This window comes from Chaetura pelagica, unplaced genomic scaffold (assembly GCF_000747805.2).
Source record: "Chaetura pelagica isolate M959 unplaced genomic scaffold, ChaPel_1.0 scaffold76, whole genome shotgun sequence".
In the NCBI taxonomy this organism is placed as follows: Eukaryota; Metazoa; Chordata; class Aves; order Apodiformes; family Apodidae; genus Chaetura; species Chaetura pelagica.
In genome coordinates, this window is record NW_009970723.1 from 2,705,247 (window position 1) to 2,723,251 (window position 18,005).

Sequence of the window (18,005 nt, forward strand, 5' to 3'; positions counted from 1 at the left end):
CTTCCAGGCTGTGAACCCCAGGCTTCGAGCCCCTCAGGTCCAGGGCTGTGTTAAGAAGAGGCGGGGGGGGCAGTTGGAGTTGTTGCTGGGTCGCATCTGGTGGCCCCGCAGGGTATTTCAGCACGCTGGGGCACGGTGGTGGCCTCGGCACCTCTTAGTGTTTGTATCCTGACGTACTGATTTATAGTCTGTGGTGCCCTGTGCAGTGCTTTTGTTCAGGCTTTGCACCACAGTTGATGCAGGTATAAGGTGGAAAGGTAGTGCGGTTCAACGTGGGGAGGGGAGCACAGCTCGGGCATTTGAGCACTGGGTGTGTGGAGGAGTTGAATCGTGTGTGGATCTCTTGTATATTCATTATATACACTCACGTTATTCCCACTGTGAGGGCTGGAGAATATACTGCTGGCAACTGAGGAACAAAGTGATTCAGTGATTTGCCTCAAATCACATGATACCATTAAAAAACGGATAGTTCAGAGCATTAGTGACTACTGGTCTGGGCTGCTATTAGCTGCAAAGGAGAGGATAGTAAGGGATAATAAGGCCTGGATCCTGTGTATGCTGATGTTGCCATCTCTGGGAAGCAAACGATGGTAGCCAATGTCTTGAGGATACTCAGGCCTTTAAGAAACAAGTTGATGGCTTCCTAAGGTCACTTGGAGTTCTGTCTACTTTGAGCTTTATTTTTCTTTGAATACTTCAAAACAGAAAGAAAACATTGCTGCCAGGGTTGTCCTGATTCCATGCTTTCTATTCCTCTGGCTTCAGAATGTCTGCCTTGTCTCCTTGTGCACATACTGGTACCTCTGTGCTGGTGCAGTGAGCTAGTTTGAGGAGTTGATCAAGATGAAAACTAATTTGCTGTGGGACAGAGTGACAAGATAGCTCCTGGGACTGCTTCACTATGCGATAGCCCAAGCGGCAGAGCTGACACAAGAAAGCAGGCCAGCTTCTGTGACTGTAGCAATTCCTGTTTTGATCCAGACACCTTGGAATTTCATCCCCAGCATGGACTTTAAGCTGGCATGGTTGCAGGAAGAAGCAATGCTTCCTGCCTCTCTCCTGCCCCCATGTTGCTCCCTTTCCTTGGCAGAGCTCTACAGGGTGTGTTTCAGAACTCTGGATGAAGCTGTAAGATGCTGTGGGGTTTTTTTTGCCTGAGTTATTTTTTTACCCAGGGTAGGTTAAGCTCCACTTTACCCAGTTCGGTCCACAGCAGCACAAGTGCTTGGGCACCTGTGGAGAGGGTGGTGCACAGGCAGGAATGAATACTTGTTGTTGGGAGGAGGTGGACCTCCTTCTCCTTTAACTTAGCTGGTTGATGCTGGTTCCAGGTGTTTGTCAGACTACAGCTTGTGCTGCAGGTGTACAGCATTTGACATGTGAAGCTTTTCTGCCAGATGTTTGTTTCCATTGCTGTGCTCAGTATACAATTCCCCTAGTTTTTCTATGCCGTTGTGTGTAGAGTCATGCTACAAACTGGATTGTTGAGCTGACTGTGGTTAAAAATAACTCCTTTTTATCTACTTACAGTTAAGGACAGTAAGAGACAGGAATCACAGAATTATCTTGGAAAAGACCTTAAAGATCATTGAGTCCAACCATCAACCTGGAGTAGGAGTAGGGCAAGCAGTGAAGAGGGAGTTTTGACATGCCAAAGTGACTCTAAAGCCAAAATGGGATAGTGTAACTACAGTCAGAGGAGAAGCATGAGAAACTGACATTGCTGTGCCAAAGTGCCTGAATTTTGCAGGCTAGTGAGTGGACTTAATCCCCAGGAACACCTCTTAATTTGATATGTCAATTGCTTTACAGTTGAATTGCTGTTGATTTACATAAAACAGTGTTTTAGCTAGTATACAGTACTATATAGTTCAGATGCAATGTGGGCTAACAAGTGTCTATTGTAGTGTTACGTAAGCATACACAGGAGAGAATAAAAGGTTTGATCTACATTGTCTTGTTAAAGTGAATGTTTCAAAGGGACCTCATAGGTAATTTTTAGTGTTGTTTTTTCATAATTGCATCTGTGGAGAAGCCTGTGAAAACTAAAAAGGAAGTGTCCAAGACAGGAACAAAATGAACCTACCTATAGAAAACACAGCCAATTAGCATGATGTCATTTGGTTTTCAGGTACGTGAGTCTGAGTCAGTTATACTGACACAAGCGAGAGCAGATTCAAGCACCAGCAATTTTTTCATGAGTTCAGATGATTCTTGAATGGGTTCCTGTGACATCAGTAAGCTTAACATGATTTAAAAGCCGTAACATGTTAGCTATGCAAATAGATGTGAAACATCACTTAAACGTTTTTGGCTTGTCCTTTAAGAAGTGCGTATTTCTGCAGTTCCTGTTCCTAATCTGATGTTAGCTACACTTCTGGGGTGATACATTTCCAGCATTCCCCATTAATATTTTACTGTAGCTAGACCACTTGAGGGTTTTAGAAACAGTGTGAATTCCACCTGCAGAGGTTATGTATTTCTTTTCACAGCTATCATTGCCTTTTAGTGTCACCCCATTCCAGATCCAAACTCTTTTTTAAAATTATTTTTTTTTTTGGATGTCTTGTACTTTTTTGGTGTCTCATTCTCAGCCAGTGCACACCTGCTCTACTCTATCTGCAAACAGGCCTTTCATCTTCAGTATTTTGAAGGCCATACATGAAAATTTAAAGGAGAGAAAGCGATACTGAATATTTAAAAACTCTATTTAAAAGGAAGTCTGTTTTCTGATGTGTACCTGTGCCTGTGAAAATAGCATACAGATGAGGAAGTGTTTCAGCTTGGAATCTTTCACAGATCCTAAAAAACAGCTAAATGAAAATAATTAAGTTAAAAGAAACCATCCAGAGTAGGATTAAATCTTAGCTATAAAGAGCCACACAGCACTACTGAGAACAAAACCTATATAGCAAGTTGGAATAACAAGTAGGTTTTTACAAGTACATGCTTCTGAATATGTTTTGTGGGACATTTGGGCAGGGCTTATGTAGCCGTGTGGCATTCCTTTTCAATGAGTTGGTTGTAACCAGGAGACTGTTGAAACCAGTCGTGTGTTGATGTGTGGGCAGGGCTGTAATACCTATGGTAGGATGTATGACTGGTTGAGACTGAGGGTTTCTGGCAGGGAGATATGAGGAAGCCCTTAGTGTGTCTTTGTTCTGTGAGTTACAGCTGTTGTTTTCTGATCTTCATGATCATGTTTGAGTGTCTTGCCACAAACTGTCATGGTTGTAATGAGTCAAATGCATTATTGTTTTGAATTGGTGCCTCAGTTGTAACTGTATGTGAATTCTCACACAGTTTTTTAAGGCTTATGAATGCTGATAATTATCTTACTTAAGATGGTATGATTTTTATGGCCTTGGTAGCATTTCTTTTGGTTGTCCCTGGTGTAAGGGATATTTGTCATCCATTGGTCCCTTGGAGGACTGAAGTGGAGGTTTGTGAACTGCATCCAAGAAAGAAACCCAGTATTTTCACAGTGGTGTTAGATCTATGGAAGAAACACTGTTTTCCTTCTTCCCTAGTTTTAGCCTGGGAATTTTAAGGATTACTAGACATTGCTTTTATTTCTGCCTCAGAAGATAAGGTTGGTTATTCCCACTGGTAATCAGACATTGGTGCTGGGCTTGACAGGTAAAGGTGGTGTTATCACTGTACTGTCTCTTCATTCAGATCTGTCATGAAACCATGAGGAGGGTGTCACAACTCTTTCTGTGTCACTCATTTTGTTGTTTCCTTTAGAAACCTGAATATTCAGTGTGGCCAGGATTACTATTGCCCAGGCTGGCCATTACTGCTTCCTTAATAATGTATCAGCCTAGTAGTGATACTGGAAAAGCGTCCTTCTGTATGTAAATAACAGTAGTTCCTTAATATGGGTACTTAAACTGACATAATAATCTGCTGTTGTTTCAGCCATTTATCTTGAAAATACAGTAAGAACTCAGATTAAAAGCAGTGGATCCTAATCTATAAACTGTGTCCTGCTTGCTGGACTCAGAAGTAAGGCACATGAAATGAGCTAAAGCCCAGCCAACTGCTAACCACTTAATTATGAAATGCAGGAGTTGAATTGGCTGCTTTGGAGCATAACAATGTATGAGATTGCTTTTTCTTTTTTTTTTTTTTCTTTTTTTTTTTTTCCTTCTGGAGAAGACCTCCACCTCTTCCTGGTTGAATTTGTATTAATTACATTTCCTTCCTCAGACTCTACCTCTGCTTAGACTCTTCATCCCTGGGCTGTCTTCCTTCTTTGAAATCTTGGGAATGGGCAATGGGCTTTTCTAGTGCCGTTCTTAGACCTTCAGTGAAGTAAGTCTGTTCTCTGCTCAATTTCATTATTTTTGACAGATGTGTTCTTTATCAGTTTGGTTACTATAATGCAGTAGCATCTTTGTGAAGCACTTCTGTCTTCTTGTAAGAGTCACATACACATTTTAAAATGCCTTTATCTGCAGTAGAAAAACCTGAAATTCATGATAATCTGTAATGTGTAGAAAAACAGATTTCAAATAACAAGGAAATTCTCATACCTTGGCTATAGGAGCTACTATAACAAAACACTGTGCAATTAAGTGCATTAACTTAATATAAATGAGAAAAATCATATAATGTGGTGTGAGAACTGTGCTTTGGTTGATAACGATGGAGTATGAATTGATTTCCTATGAAATGCTTTGTTCTGTATTCACTGGTAAAACCAATGAGAATTAATAAAGATTATATATTGCACTACAGTAATTAGGAAAAGCTGTTTGTGAATAGGTGAAGTCACGGAGTTTAGCTGCTTCTGTGGTTTCTTAATTTGGGTGTGGTTTAATTAAGTGTTAATACAGGAACCTTCAGGATTTTTAAAACAACTGCTTTATGTGTAACTGAGGAAATCCATTTTGTCTCTGAGCAGCCAGTAATAACAGCACCATTGCATGGTGTCATTTCTGAAACACATGGGCTGGGAATATTTCCCTGTGGTAACTGCTTACTCCAATGAAGCCTTTCTGCATCAGCTAGTTAGTGCTCCTCAGTCCACAGGGCTTTAGAGTCCTCTCTGGCCCAGCTGGTGTTATACGCAGTTTCAAACTGTGAAATTTACCTGGAATGTCTGGCTTCCTAACTTAGGAATCCAGGATCAAATTTTGATTCAGCTGAAGGGAAGGAAGGAAGTGGCTGGCATTCTAACACTAGCAAAAATAAGCACGAATAAGTGGGAAAATAATAAGTAGGTAAAAAGATTATTTGTGATTAAATCAAAGTGATGTATTTTGGAATTGCCAGCGAGAATTTTGAAGTTCTCACATATCCTATTTGCATGACATCATCTGGTGTTCATGCAACTTTTTCAGAATGTGTGACTTTTGGACCACACCTCGAAACCTGGGAAAATCTTGAATATTGTCATTCATGTGTTGTAGTTGCCGTTTGTTGTCTTGAAACATTTTACTGCAGGTGCTACAAGAGACTGTATCTTCACCTGTGTGAATGCTTGTCCTGGTGCAGCTAATGATGAGCAATTTTGACCATGTTGATTTAAACATTTGTCAACAAAGCACAACATTTTCAATGTGTTGTTACACACCATAAATGTGTCACCTCCTTGGAGGAATCCTAACTTCATTTGGAAAGTGTTGAACCCCACTGTCAAGGTTCAGTGTTACTGCACATGTACAATTGAATAGTAACTGCTACCATAGGTTTGAGTTTGGAGGCTTTGCAGTGCAGCTTTTGTTTGCTGGCTGAGAACCTGATTTAAAAATTAAATGCAAGAGACAAGGGAAAGGACACAGTTATTAATAGCATTGAAAAAGCAATGGGCTAACTCAGTCTCCTGGTTTTGTCAGGTGTTTTTCTTACCTGGCCCGTATGGTTTGAAAAGGACAATGGTCAGGAAATGCTTGTCGCAAGATAGTGTGTGTTCCACACCCAGAGGCCAAGAGAAAGCCCTTTTCTGCTGCTCGTTACGTGTATTTATTCTGGTAATGATTTACTCTTGGCAAAGTATTGCTCTTCATAACTTAGCAAATATAAAGGACTAATCTCGACAACTCACAAAGATAATGGGGAGTAGCTGGATTTGACTACAAAGTTCTATATGTTTTCAAGTTCTAAAGTCTGAAGATGGTGCTCCTAAGTGAGTCCCCCTTTGGTTCCCCACCTGGTTGGTTAAACCATCTGGGCTTTCCATTACACTTAACAGTTTCTGCTGCTGAGACAAAGTTTGGAAAGCGGCATTGGTGGAGATGTGGTTATCATTATAGATCTTCTTACTCTGTCTTCCTGAGTTTTTATTTATGTATTTCAACTTCTTTCTTTCCACTGCCTCCTCCTTTCTGACTTCATTGTGATGTTTTTCTTTTTCTTCCTAATCTTCCCCACTTTGCCTGTGTACACAGGATGGAGTTCAAGATCTCCCGCAGTGGAGGAGGAAGCTGCTCTCCCCTGTGGTGCTAAAAGGAGTTAATCTAAAAGAGGCTTCCCAGCATGTCCATGCAACAGCATGTTGGTGATAAACAGGCTGCTGATCTGGTGTGGGCAAAGTTTGTCTCCCTACTAGTAAGGTAGGAGAGTGAGAATTTTAAATTCTGCAGGTTGGCTTGGTGCTGAACTACTTATCCTTGCATTTTGCTGTTTAAATACGTGATGCACTTTGCCTCTTTGCTTTCCAGCTGCCTTACAAGCACTGAAGAGAAAAAAGAGATATGAGAAACAGTTGAGTCAAATTGATGGGACACTTTCAACTATTGAGTTCCAGAGAGAGGCACTGGAAAATTCCCACACCAACACAGAAGTACTCAAGAATATGGGTTATGCTGCACAAGCTATGAAAAAAGTGCATGAAAATATGTAAGTGCTTTCTATCAGTGCTGTCAAGCACTTACTAACCACTTTCAAAGGATTTCATCACTACAGCCTATTGTATCAAGTCAGGCAGTTTTAACTTCATTTTGGAGTTAAGCATTTAATATCAGGAATGCTACAGGGGCTGTAACGTTGTGTTTGGCAGAAAAGTATCTTTTCTTAGCAGCAAGTCTTGAAGAAAGTCCAGCTAACTAGAGGGATTTGTGTGGTACCTATTTTTTTTTAAAGTCTGCTTTTGCAGTAGAGACTGGCCTCTGGCCATGTTTTTTCCAAAATAAAACTTAGTTGAAGAAACTAAGTGGACTCTTTTCCTCAAAATCTGTAAGCTGGACTCTGTGATTCAAAGTATTAATTGTACCTGAATAAAAGAGAGCAGGGTTTTTGTGTGTGTGCATGTAGTATTTGTGTAAGTCCTGTATTGTTTCATGAGGCATTTTCCTGCCTGAATAAACCAAGTTAAATCAGAAAGGTTGTTCTTGGAGAAGGAAACAGGAACTGAAACAATAGTGAAGTTAACAATAAAGGGAAGCTTTTGAATGGAGTATAGTCCTGTTAAGTTCCCCCAGTTCTGGTGAAAGCTTCACATCAAAAAAGATCCATCTATAAAGATGCTGACCTTGGGAAAGAGATGGGATCTGCCCAGGGAATGTGACTGTTTGTTGGCAGAGGTACGAAGGAAGAGCAGAGTGGCACAGGCGACTGCAGTTTGACTTTTATTATAATCCCAAGTAGAAGCAATTGGACTGGCTAAAACACACAGAAGCTGGCCAGGAAACATTCAGGTGTATGTGAGGGAAATAATTCACTGTGAGTTCTGCTGTTTATACAGCCATGGGCATAAAAAGAAGATGGGGTCTGTTCCAGTTTCTTTGAATCACTGATGTAGGATTTGAATTAAGTATCTTTTAAAAATGTTTCCATGTTATCTTGCCAGGGACTTGAACAAAATTGATGATTTGATGCAAGATATCACTGAACAGCAAGATGTTGCCCAGGAAATTTCAGATGCCATCTCAAACCGAGCTGGCTTTGCTGATGAATTTGATGAGGTTAGTACTTCAGTGAAGCCTTTGAATTTTAGCTGTTAAATGACTCCATAATTATTTTGTTGTGTGGTGGCTTGTTCCAGTGTGGGTTTTTTCTCTCAAATGTGTGGATTTGAAATTCCTTGGTTCTAGCTTATCCTATCCAGGACATTTTTACAGTTTTTATATGTGTGTATATATGCACACACACACATATAATAAAGAAAATTTAACAATACAAAATGCATAATATTATAAAAATCTGTAATGTAAAAAAATAAAATATTTATATTTGTATATGTATTTTTAAAGGCAGTTTTAACTGAACTCCTGTAGTTGTTATTCTCATTTATACTGTGGAGGGAGGAGGTCACTAAAACATGTCATTTGTGCTGCTTGAGGTGGACACTGAAACATATAATTTTTTGTGCTCCAAATAGACATCCGTTTGACTAAGTGCATGTTCTTATGCCAGGAGCAGGCTGCTGTTCACAATTCTGAATATTTGGATCATTTTTAAAGGTATTTTTGGTGCTTGGAGGTGCAGGTCCTTTCCCTGTTTTCCAGATTTTCTACAGAAGTAAATCCATTAGGTAGAAGGTAGTTCCTGTTGGAGACAATAAAGTTTCTTCCTTGAACTCTCTTCTTTTTAAACCCCCACGAGGCACTTAGGACTTCTGAAAATCCATTGCAGTAGCTTTCATCCAGTGTCCCTGGACTTGATTTTGTATATCTAAGCAGGACATTACTTAATTCTGATCCAACCGTGGCTGAGATCTTCAGTATACTTGACCAAGCACTAGGAATCATTTGAGGAATGTCCTGAAGAATCAAACAATTCGCTCTCTCCCCAGTTAATTCATTTCTATGTGCCCAAAAGGACAACAAAGATAAATACATATGCTATATCATATTTTCTTGAGTGGGAGAGTGGAACTTCCATTCAGCAATTATAATTTTTTTATGATAGTAGTGATTCTCTGTAGTTCATTCCCATTATCTGCTTTCCTGTTTAATGACTTTGAATGTAAACAGATGTTTCAAGAAACATTTTATCAATACAGGCCTTAAGGAATGGGTTTTGGCCTGTATAAACTGGGCTTCAAACAACTGAAAAATGTACCGCCATCCTGAACAGCTATGCAGTGTCACTAACCCCATCAGCTCTTAACTCTGAAGAGTTTGGACTTAGTAAGCATGTTGTAGATTGACCTGGAAGTTCCAAAGAGATGCTAGTCTTAAGTTGATGGATGTGCTTTCAGTTCTGGGAAAGTAAGGCACTGTCACATGGGGCATCATTGTACCAACACCTGCTCTTGCATAGGAGCCTAATAGTTACAGCAGTTGTCCACTTATTAGGAAGCCTGCTTTGCAGGCAACTTCAGCTCAAGAATGCTAAAATCAATTACTTGCTGGGTTATGAGGTGATTTGTGTTGGAAGATGATATTTAGTATTTTTTTAAAGGACATTTTGGCCACACATTTGGATTTCCTCTTTGTGTGCATGCCACAAGTATAAGGAGATTGTGAAAGCAATTTCTAGTGCTCAAGATACACACAAAATGTAAGAGTTCTATCTTCCTGGTTTCACACAGCATATGTCATGAAACTTCTTTACTGTGAGAATAACACTGGAACAGGCTGCCCGGAGAAGTTGTGGAGTCTTGTTCTTTGGAGACTTTCCAAACTCATCTGGACATGTTCCTGTGTGATCTACTGTACGTGATCCTGCTCTTGCAGAGGGGTTGGACTAGATGTTCTTCAGAGGCCCCTTCCAACCCTGAAGACTCTATGACTCCATGAAGTATGCCAAAAAGCTGTGTCCTAGCTGAGTAGGATGTTCAGTGGGAGGAGTGATCCTTGCCTGGAGGACTCTGATAATCAAATGCAAAATATACACATTGCAGTGGACAAAGCCTAGCACCTCAGAGTTCACATGTTATCTTCCCTCTGCTTTCTTTTTGACCTTGGTTCAAGAAGAGAAAGGAGATTTGCTTTTGCTATTGCAATACTCCACAGCATAGTTGTAGAGCAATTCCTGAGTTGTGGGAAACATAGATTTAACTTATGCTTGAGGACTGTAAGAACTTAAAACCTGGCTCTCCCACTTTGGGAACAAACATCCTGGCCATTATATTATAAAGTTATGTTTAAAGTGTAGGGGTCATGATTGCCATTTCCTTATCTTTTTTTTTTTTTTTTTTTTTTTTTTTTTAAGAGCCTCATGTCGTAATTGTTTACTCTGTCAGCAAAGGTTGGTAAGGACTAATTTGGTGTTGGAGACCATTAGATGACCATCTAGAGAGAGTTCCTCAGAAATATGTTTTCATTGATTTTACAGCAACTCTGATACTAACTTTGTAAGAAGCTTGTAGTCACACCATTGACTGACTCACTTAAAGTACAAACACACTTGCATCTCAGCTAAATAAGTTAGACATGGAGCCCCAAGGTGCACATTTATTTGAGGTATCAGCTGTCAACTGAACACTATCAGGTGTAGACCTGATGCTGAACTTCTTTTATTATATTGTAGGATTTGCCCTATGAGCTCAGTCAGGTGGGCAAATGTCAAAAAAAAGGCTAAATACATGAGAAAGTAAGTCTAGGTATGCCTATGGTGACTAGTCATTATAATTTGAACTTCCATGTTGATGATAAGCAAGGTAAAATGGGTAGGCAAAGCCCATTGCAGTAGCCAATAGATCTCCCTTTGATACAGAAGCTTTTCCCACAGCTAATTTTACCCACTCTTTCTTTATAAACCATTTAATGAATATGACAAAGGCACATTTATCTACAAATATGTAATATTTAGCTTCCTTTCTTTAGGAAACTCCAGCCAAGGAAGTCTCTGGCTTTTTTAAAAAGTGTGTAGCCTTTTTATTTTTAGTATTATAGAAGTGGGTTGGATCATCTGTCTAAATCAACTTCTGCACCTAAAATCCCAAGAGTGTTATGACTTCAGGAGTGAATAACAGGACCCAGGAGGACAGCTCTGCTGCTCCTTTAAAATAATAAACAATCCTCAACTTGTGTGATAGGGCTGAAGCACAATGACTAATGACAGTCTACCTTATAACCAGTGGAAGCTGGTTGCTTTTTAAAATGGAAGAAATCAAACATTAAAAATAGAATCTGTTAAAAAGTACAGGCTCTAGATCTGGAAGAAACCTGAGGAAGGCAGAGGGGCCTTCTTTGTTTTCTTCTCCTCTGCCTTTTTGTTGAGTACTACACTGCCAGCAGTTTTTTTTCTAATTTTGTTCCTTGTCCTGTTTCTAGCTTCCTTTTGCCTTCCTACAAGATTCAATTAAGGTGTATGTTATCACCTACACTTAGTGAAAATTATATTTGTGATTTTGTGTTTTGATATCTGTTTTTGAGTGTAAACAGGTTTTTCTGTAGTGCTTTTCTTTATGGTGGTTAAATGTGCCCTTGCCTGAGATAACTGTCAGGACAATGAATATGTAAATACAATTTTCCTTTAATTTAGGATGAGTTGATGGCAGAATTGGAAGAACTGGAGCAAGAAGAATTGAACAAAGGGATGAGAGATGTCAGGTTGCCAAGTGTTCCGTCCACATCGCTGCCTTCTCACCCTGGTAAATTGCCTGCTTGCCATTTTACATTTCTCATTACTAAGCCATGCTGTGAGGAGAGGAAGACAGACTTTCAGATACGTATTTAACTCTATTTTAACTTTTAAAGTATTATAGATTCCTTTTTCTATATTTGTATCTGTTTATCAGAAAAAGCAGGGCAGGGGTTCTGTTTAGCTGTGTGAAGCATTTAGGACCAAATTCTCTGTAGATTTCGGGAGCTTGACCTGGCATGTGTACTGATGTATATCCTACTGAAATGTAATGACATCACTGAGGACTGGGAAGACTTTTTTTTCATTTTGGCAATTAAATCCTTAGTCTTTTTAATTAGAGTCTGACCTAGATTCAAAATGTTTGTGTCACAAAGATCCAGCTTTGTAGGGTAGTGGTTTGATATTTGCCGCTGGTATTTTAATTAGAAATGAAGGAGGCAGCAGGTAGTACACTTTTAAAGAAATACTGTCATTCTTTTGCTTTGTTTTTTGCAGAACAAACTCATTCCTGGCATTAAGTAGTGTTCTTATTTTCCTGTAGTTCTACTCTGTTCATTCTAATTAAGCCAGAAACAGTCAACTTTTAACTGTACCTTTCACTGTGTCTCTGTTGACTTGTATCATCTGAAAGACTTGCTGTGTACTGATGCTGGTAAAAGAGTATAAATACTCGATGACAAGGACAGCACACATGTCACAGGTTGTTTATGGTGCATTCTGCTGCAGGACACGTTACCTAGACAAGTGCAGCTCAAAGACTCTTGGGTGTGTTTTGGCAGACAGTGCTTAGATCCCTGAGAACGAGTTTGAAATGTTCAAACTGGGATTGTGGCTTCATCTGCATAAGTAAATTGTAGAACAGCTAGTGAAAACTGGGTTTAGGAAAACTCAGTGCAAATTACAACATAGGCATTTATGGCTTGTTCATACATCCTCTTCCAAATCCAGCTGTGCCAGTTGACATTTTTATTAAACCCAGGCCATCTCCACGTACTTCTCACGATCTTCATTTGCTACATCATCTGTCTTTGTGGCTGCTTCTGGCAAAATTAGCTGGTTACACCTATATACTTTGAGGCCTTGCAAAACCAGTTTATTTTTTCTTAAACTGGATGCTTACTGTTACACAGCAATGGCAGAATAAGAATAGTTAATGGTTTTCTAATGCTTCTAGTTGGAGATGCATGTTACCCTCCCAATTTTAGAGATGAGGAAACTGAGATGGAGCAATGCGTAGTGGCCTTCTCCAGTTGCAAAAGTGATCCAGTGGTGCTTGCATCAAGAGTAGGGACTGGACCCCTGCTATCTCATGTCTTTTTCCCACCTTTACTCCTCAAAGGTGGTAGTTGCAGCCCATCCCAAGATGATGGCTTCTAACTGTATAGCTGTCACAGGTGGGAGCCAACTGGCTGCAGTAAAGGTACACACCCAGTAACTGTGTTCCACTGATGTTTGAAGTTATGCAAATCCTGATATACACAGCCCATAGATGGAGACAGCCTAAGGCTGAACCTGGGCTCTAGCGCATGTGGTGTTTAGGTCAGTTAATGAAGACTGTTTAGTGAGGTTTCGGTTCAGGGAATGCAAAAGATGTGTGATAGCAGATTTGGGTAAAAAAAAAAAAAAAAAGAGAAAGTGTGTGTGGAACCTGGTACAGAGCTGAGAATTCCTGTTGCTGGTCAGGAATGTCTTTCTCACTTTTAATAAATTACACCTCTCATTAAAACGAGGTGAGTCTATTTGGAAACTGGACCTGGACATGCAGAACCCTTCAGCACTATTTGGAAAGGTAGCAGGTTGCACAGCCAGCCAGGGGTAAGTGAGGCACTGAAACAGGCTGCCCAGGGAGGTGGTGGAGGAACTGTCCCTGGAGGTGTTAAAAAAACAGGTAGACATGGTGTTTCATGAGATGGTTTGGTGATTAGTGCTTGTAGGATGGACAGTTGGACACGATGATCGTTAAGGTCTTTTCCAACTATGATGACTGTAAGATTCCAAGTTCTTGTGCCTGCTCAAGAGACTGTGAGAGAACTGGCAGCATTCTTGTGTGTGCTTGTCTGTGACAACTTTTGGAGATCAAATATATTTTCTGTGGGAGTCTACAGACAGTAGGAGTTACACCATAGCATACTGTTAACCTCAGGTTTATATGTGAGATAACAGTCGGGCAAAGTAGTCGCATCTCTCATCAGCTTTATTACTGCATTACCTGTGTTTAGCTTGCTACTTAGTAAATTGCCCTGGGATCTTCAAACTCAAAAGCACTATGCAAGTCTTCGTGCTAACAAATAAAATGGTTCTGCCTGGTTATGTTAGTTGATGGTTATTGTTAATCTCTTTTTCTGCAGCATCGACCAGGAAGAGAGCGGAGGATGAAGATGAAATGAAGCAGCTAGCTGCCTGGGCTTCATAAGAGCATGGTCTTTTTATAGCACTGGACATTGTAATGTAGATGTAAAGAGCTGTTTTATAACTGTACCAATTTAGTGTGGTTGTATTTCACACAGACTGAGATTTTTCTATGGCAGATCTTGCTAAGAATAAGTAGTGTTACTGCCCTATTACAAAACTAGTTTTTAAAACAAACTAAAAATACAACAGTTGTCCAAACCTCCAAGAATCAAAGCTTTTTCCAGCCTTGGCCACAGATTTGTTTTGTTATTAATATTGGTTTTTATTAGGTAATGTCTTACTTTATGTGGCTGGTTTTTAAAACCTGTGTGCCTCACTTATGCAAACAGCTGGATTAATTGTTGAAATGAAAAAGTTAAATGATCAAATCTGTATTCTAGAAGGATATTTGGTTCAGACTATTTGAATATTAGGAAAACAGCTTTAGATGTGTCCTGACTTGCAAGTTGCTTGGAGCCCAAGAGCTAATAGCAATTCATTTGGGCCTGGAGATTTAAACAGTCTGCCTGGAGCAACTTGTAGTGTCCTAGATACCAAGAGGAGACTCTTCTATACATTTTTTGAAGTGGGTAAGTTTTTCTGTTTAAACTTTGGCCGGAATATCCCTTGCACTTCCATAGGTCAGCTTAAATAATATTTTGAACTATTTCCAACTCAGTTAAAGAACAGTTTTACAGTGACTGAGGGAAATGGAATGTCCAAGTTTTTATAGACCCCTGCCAAACAAAACTGGTTTCTGTTAACCCTGTCAAAAATCTGGAAGAGATTTGACCTTCCTGTGTTCTTCTCCTCCACTGTGTCTTTCTAGGGTGAATATTTACGTTATGTGATTATACCCATCCTCAAAGAGATTGGTAATACATTTTTTAGTTTCTGAGCATTAGTTCTTTATGCTTACTTAGTATCTGAACAGGAAAAGTATCAGCATGTTGTATTTGAAATTATTTTAACCCTGGTTAAAGGCTGATTCTGATTTACTTATAAAATTTATGTGTTATTGTCTAACTGCCAGGTTTTTGACTTAAGGAACAAATGCCACTCTGGGTGCTAAACTACTACATATATAGAGAAATCACTGTTCAAATATAAACCAAAAATTAAATAGGTTGCTTTGTTCTAACACACTTTTTATTAAATAAAGACTTAAGCTCTATGCTTGTAGTCTGCTGTCAAGCACAAGGAAATAGTATAACACTGTAGAGTTTCTAGGGTTGTGGGAAGCAGAATTGCATTGATCTAGGTTTCTTGTTATCAAATTAATTTAAATTCCTAACGATTGAAGCACTTGATGAACAGTGGGAGACTTGGTTTCTGTACATCTGCAGCAGCAGAAGACTGACCCCTTTTCTTGTGGGCTTTAGATTGTGATTTTGCTGGGTGTTTAGCTTTGATAGGCTACAGTTGGCTTCAACTTACTGGATTTAAGGTTAAGCATAAGCTAATGTGTGGTTCTGGATATGATGTACACAGAGTGTCATGGATGAATCTCAAAATTCACAAACCCTGTGAAGATAGTAAATTTTTAAGGACTTTTTCATTCTCAGAAGTGGAATTGGTTTTGGTTTGCATCCATATGAAAGGAGAGTCTTGCCACTTTGTGTAAATTTTCTCCTGGAAAAGTTAAGTGTGTTAATTCTGTCCCAGAGCATGAAGGTATTAGGAAAATTGTCCCTTTCTCTTGAGAGTAAAGAAAACCTGAAACTAGTCAAGTTTTATTTAAGAAACTTTTTTTTTTAAACAAAATTTTGACATCTGCCTTAAATTTAAAAATACATTTTGAACTCTCAGTAGGAAACCAAACACTAACAGAATGTTCCTCTGGTTTAGCCCTTGCTGAAATTCAGGATGAGATGCCAGCTGAAAGCAGGCTAATTTAATAAAACAACAAATATTTGGAGTAATGTAGGATTCATTTGCTAATCGTTTAGGCAGGAATCCTGTTTTCAAAGTATGCAGTTTATGCAATTCTCTGAATTGGGTACAGAAGGTGTTAAGTGTATACTGATTGAATCATTGTGTGAGGCTGGCTGTGTGCTTGTGGGCACTTCTGCTATTTCTAAATGTGAGGCAATGCCAACATAGTCCCGTGCTTAGCTTGGAAAAGCTGGCTTCTGGCATTTGTTCTTGATTGAAGTTTTCCAATACTTGGCACTCACATAGGACTTAGGATATTTAAAATGCTCTATAACCTAACCAAATAGGTCTCTAAGCTTCCAGTTTGAAAATAAATTGATTTTTAGTCTGCTTTGGAAAATCTGGACCTGCTGGCTTTGTGCAAAAACTTTCCATGCCTGCATGGAGGAAGAAACCCCAGTGAAGGTCTTTTCCTTTGCAAGCTAGCATCTGACTGCTGACCTCCAGCAATGTTTTGTCCAAGTGTTGATCCCAGGAAACCTCAAGTGTCTTCAGGTTATTGATTTCACACCAGGCACCTTAGGAACCAAATTTGTGAAGGGTGAAGGAAAGAAACTGCTAATTTGGGTAAGTGTCTCTAAAAGTTTGTGTGTAGTAGCTGGTAATTCTGGAGGACAGAGTCACAAACCAGTTCACAGGCTAGAACGAGTGGTTGGTGAAGCTGTACTCCGAGATACCATCGTCATGTACACAATCCAAAATAGTCTGCATCTCCCAGACTGGAGTGCTTGTTGCTGTATTTGTTTGCAAGATAGTAGACCACTGGTTTTCTGCAAAAGCACAGAATTTCTAGGGATTCAATTCAGCTGAGGAGGTGGCTCTTCTGGGCACGAATTCACATGACATTGGGACAAATGGCTCTTCCTTTTTTAAACATAAGTTTCTCTTTGTGCCAAAATAGTATTTGTTTAGTATGTAAGCAGACAAGAGTCAATAGTATCAACATGTCATTGTAAATGTACTCTCTATTAACTGGACCATATTTTACAGGATGACTGTGGCAGCAGGTGGTGTACTATAGCGACCTTTCTTTCTTGTTTCCTATTTATTTTGAGTGTTTTCTTCTCTTAACAGGCCTGGACATGTTTAATCTGGATAGCTTTAAACAGGGAAAAATATATTAATAAAATTTGAAAAGAGTTAATATATATATATACACACTGTAAATAAATATTCTGGTGTCTCATCTTTGTTGTATAATTGTATTAAATTTATTTTCCAGTTGGCCAAAACTCTTAAGTACTCTTCTTACACTATCATTAGGATACAGTGCTCTTTACAGGATGGAAGGATGTTTTTAAACATAATTTATGTACTAATCTTCCAGCAACAGGTTAGAATTCAAGAATTCCTCAAAGGTGATTTTATTAAAAAAAACCAATTAGCCAAGCAACCAAAATCCCCAAGTATACTGTGATGTTTGGCCTACAGTCTTTCACACTTATCATTTGTCTTGCCATGGATTTTTTTTTTTTATTTTGATGGGTCCAAATTACCATCTTCCAAGGCCCTCAAAGATCTCTTAATTGCTTAGAAATGTGTGTATTTCACTTTCTAGGACTTAGTTGATAGGAAGAATGGTCAGGTCTTTTTGACATGAAAAAGAAAACTTACTATAGGTAAAGATGAATTGAAACAAATAAAATAGTGAGATTTTTTTCATGCATTGTATTAGACTCTCTTTAAAGTGTGTTTATAGTATCACATTTTATGCACACACATACACATATTTACACCTATGTGTAAAGTGTTGGAGCAGTGATTAAAGACCTTCATTGATAATCTAGTGTGGAAAGGGTTTACTTGCTCAGGCAGCTCATCTTTGCTGCTTTGTAAAGCCCAAAGGCTTCATCACAAAATGGCAAGGAACTGTTCCATACACACATGTGCGTGCTGTGTGTACAGTTGGGGGGGGGTGGAAGAGCAGGATGGGCATGTGTGGAAAATATTTCCAATTAGAAGTTTTTCATGATGCAGAGCTTACATTAGTTTAATGATCTCATTTTTGAAGAAACATGAGGAGGAAGCTTTTGTCGCAAAAATTACTTAATAACAGGGACTAGCTTGAACATCTTAGGAAATGGCAAATATCCTAAGTCTAATCTTATCTAGCTGTCATACTTTCTCATGTCTGTCCCCGTTGCAGAGACCATTGCAAGACCCACCACTGAAGAGCTGCTCAGCCAAATGTATAT

At 39.2% G+C, this 18,005-nt stretch overlaps 1 protein-coding gene across 1 annotated transcript; it reads left to right on the forward strand.

Annotated features, from left to right (window-relative positions):
• Positions 1-4,268: 4,268 nt before the first annotated feature.
• CHMP4C (charged multivesicular body protein 4C) lies at positions 4,269-13,990 on the forward strand. The gene is made up of 6 exons (XM_010006403.1): positions 4,269-4,320; positions 6,412-6,563; positions 6,672-6,849; positions 7,799-7,913; positions 11,383-11,491; positions 13,833-13,990. Exons 3-6 carry the CDS (start codon positions 6,806-6,808, stop codon positions 13,895-13,897), a joined length of 333 nt encoding a protein of 110 aa, XP_010004705.1. The 5' UTR covers positions 4,269-4,320; positions 6,412-6,563; positions 6,672-6,805; the 3' UTR covers positions 13,898-13,990.
• Positions 13,991-18,005: the final 4,015 nt, after the last annotated feature.

Excerpts from the sequence above, each read along its gene's own strand:
- CHMP4C (XM_010006403.1), top strand. The coding sequence starts at position 6,806 with ATGGGTTATGCTGCACAAGCTATGAAAAAAGTGCATGAAAATAT. Across the intron at positions 6,850-7,798 it reads AAAAAAGTGCATGAAAATAT|GGACTTGAACAAAATTGATG; the intron begins GTAAGTGCTTTC and ends TTATCTTGCCAG. Across the intron at positions 11,492-13,832 it reads ATCGCTGCCTTCTCACCCTG|CATCGACCAGGAAGAGAGCG; the intron begins GTAAATTGCCTG and ends CTTTTTCTGCAG.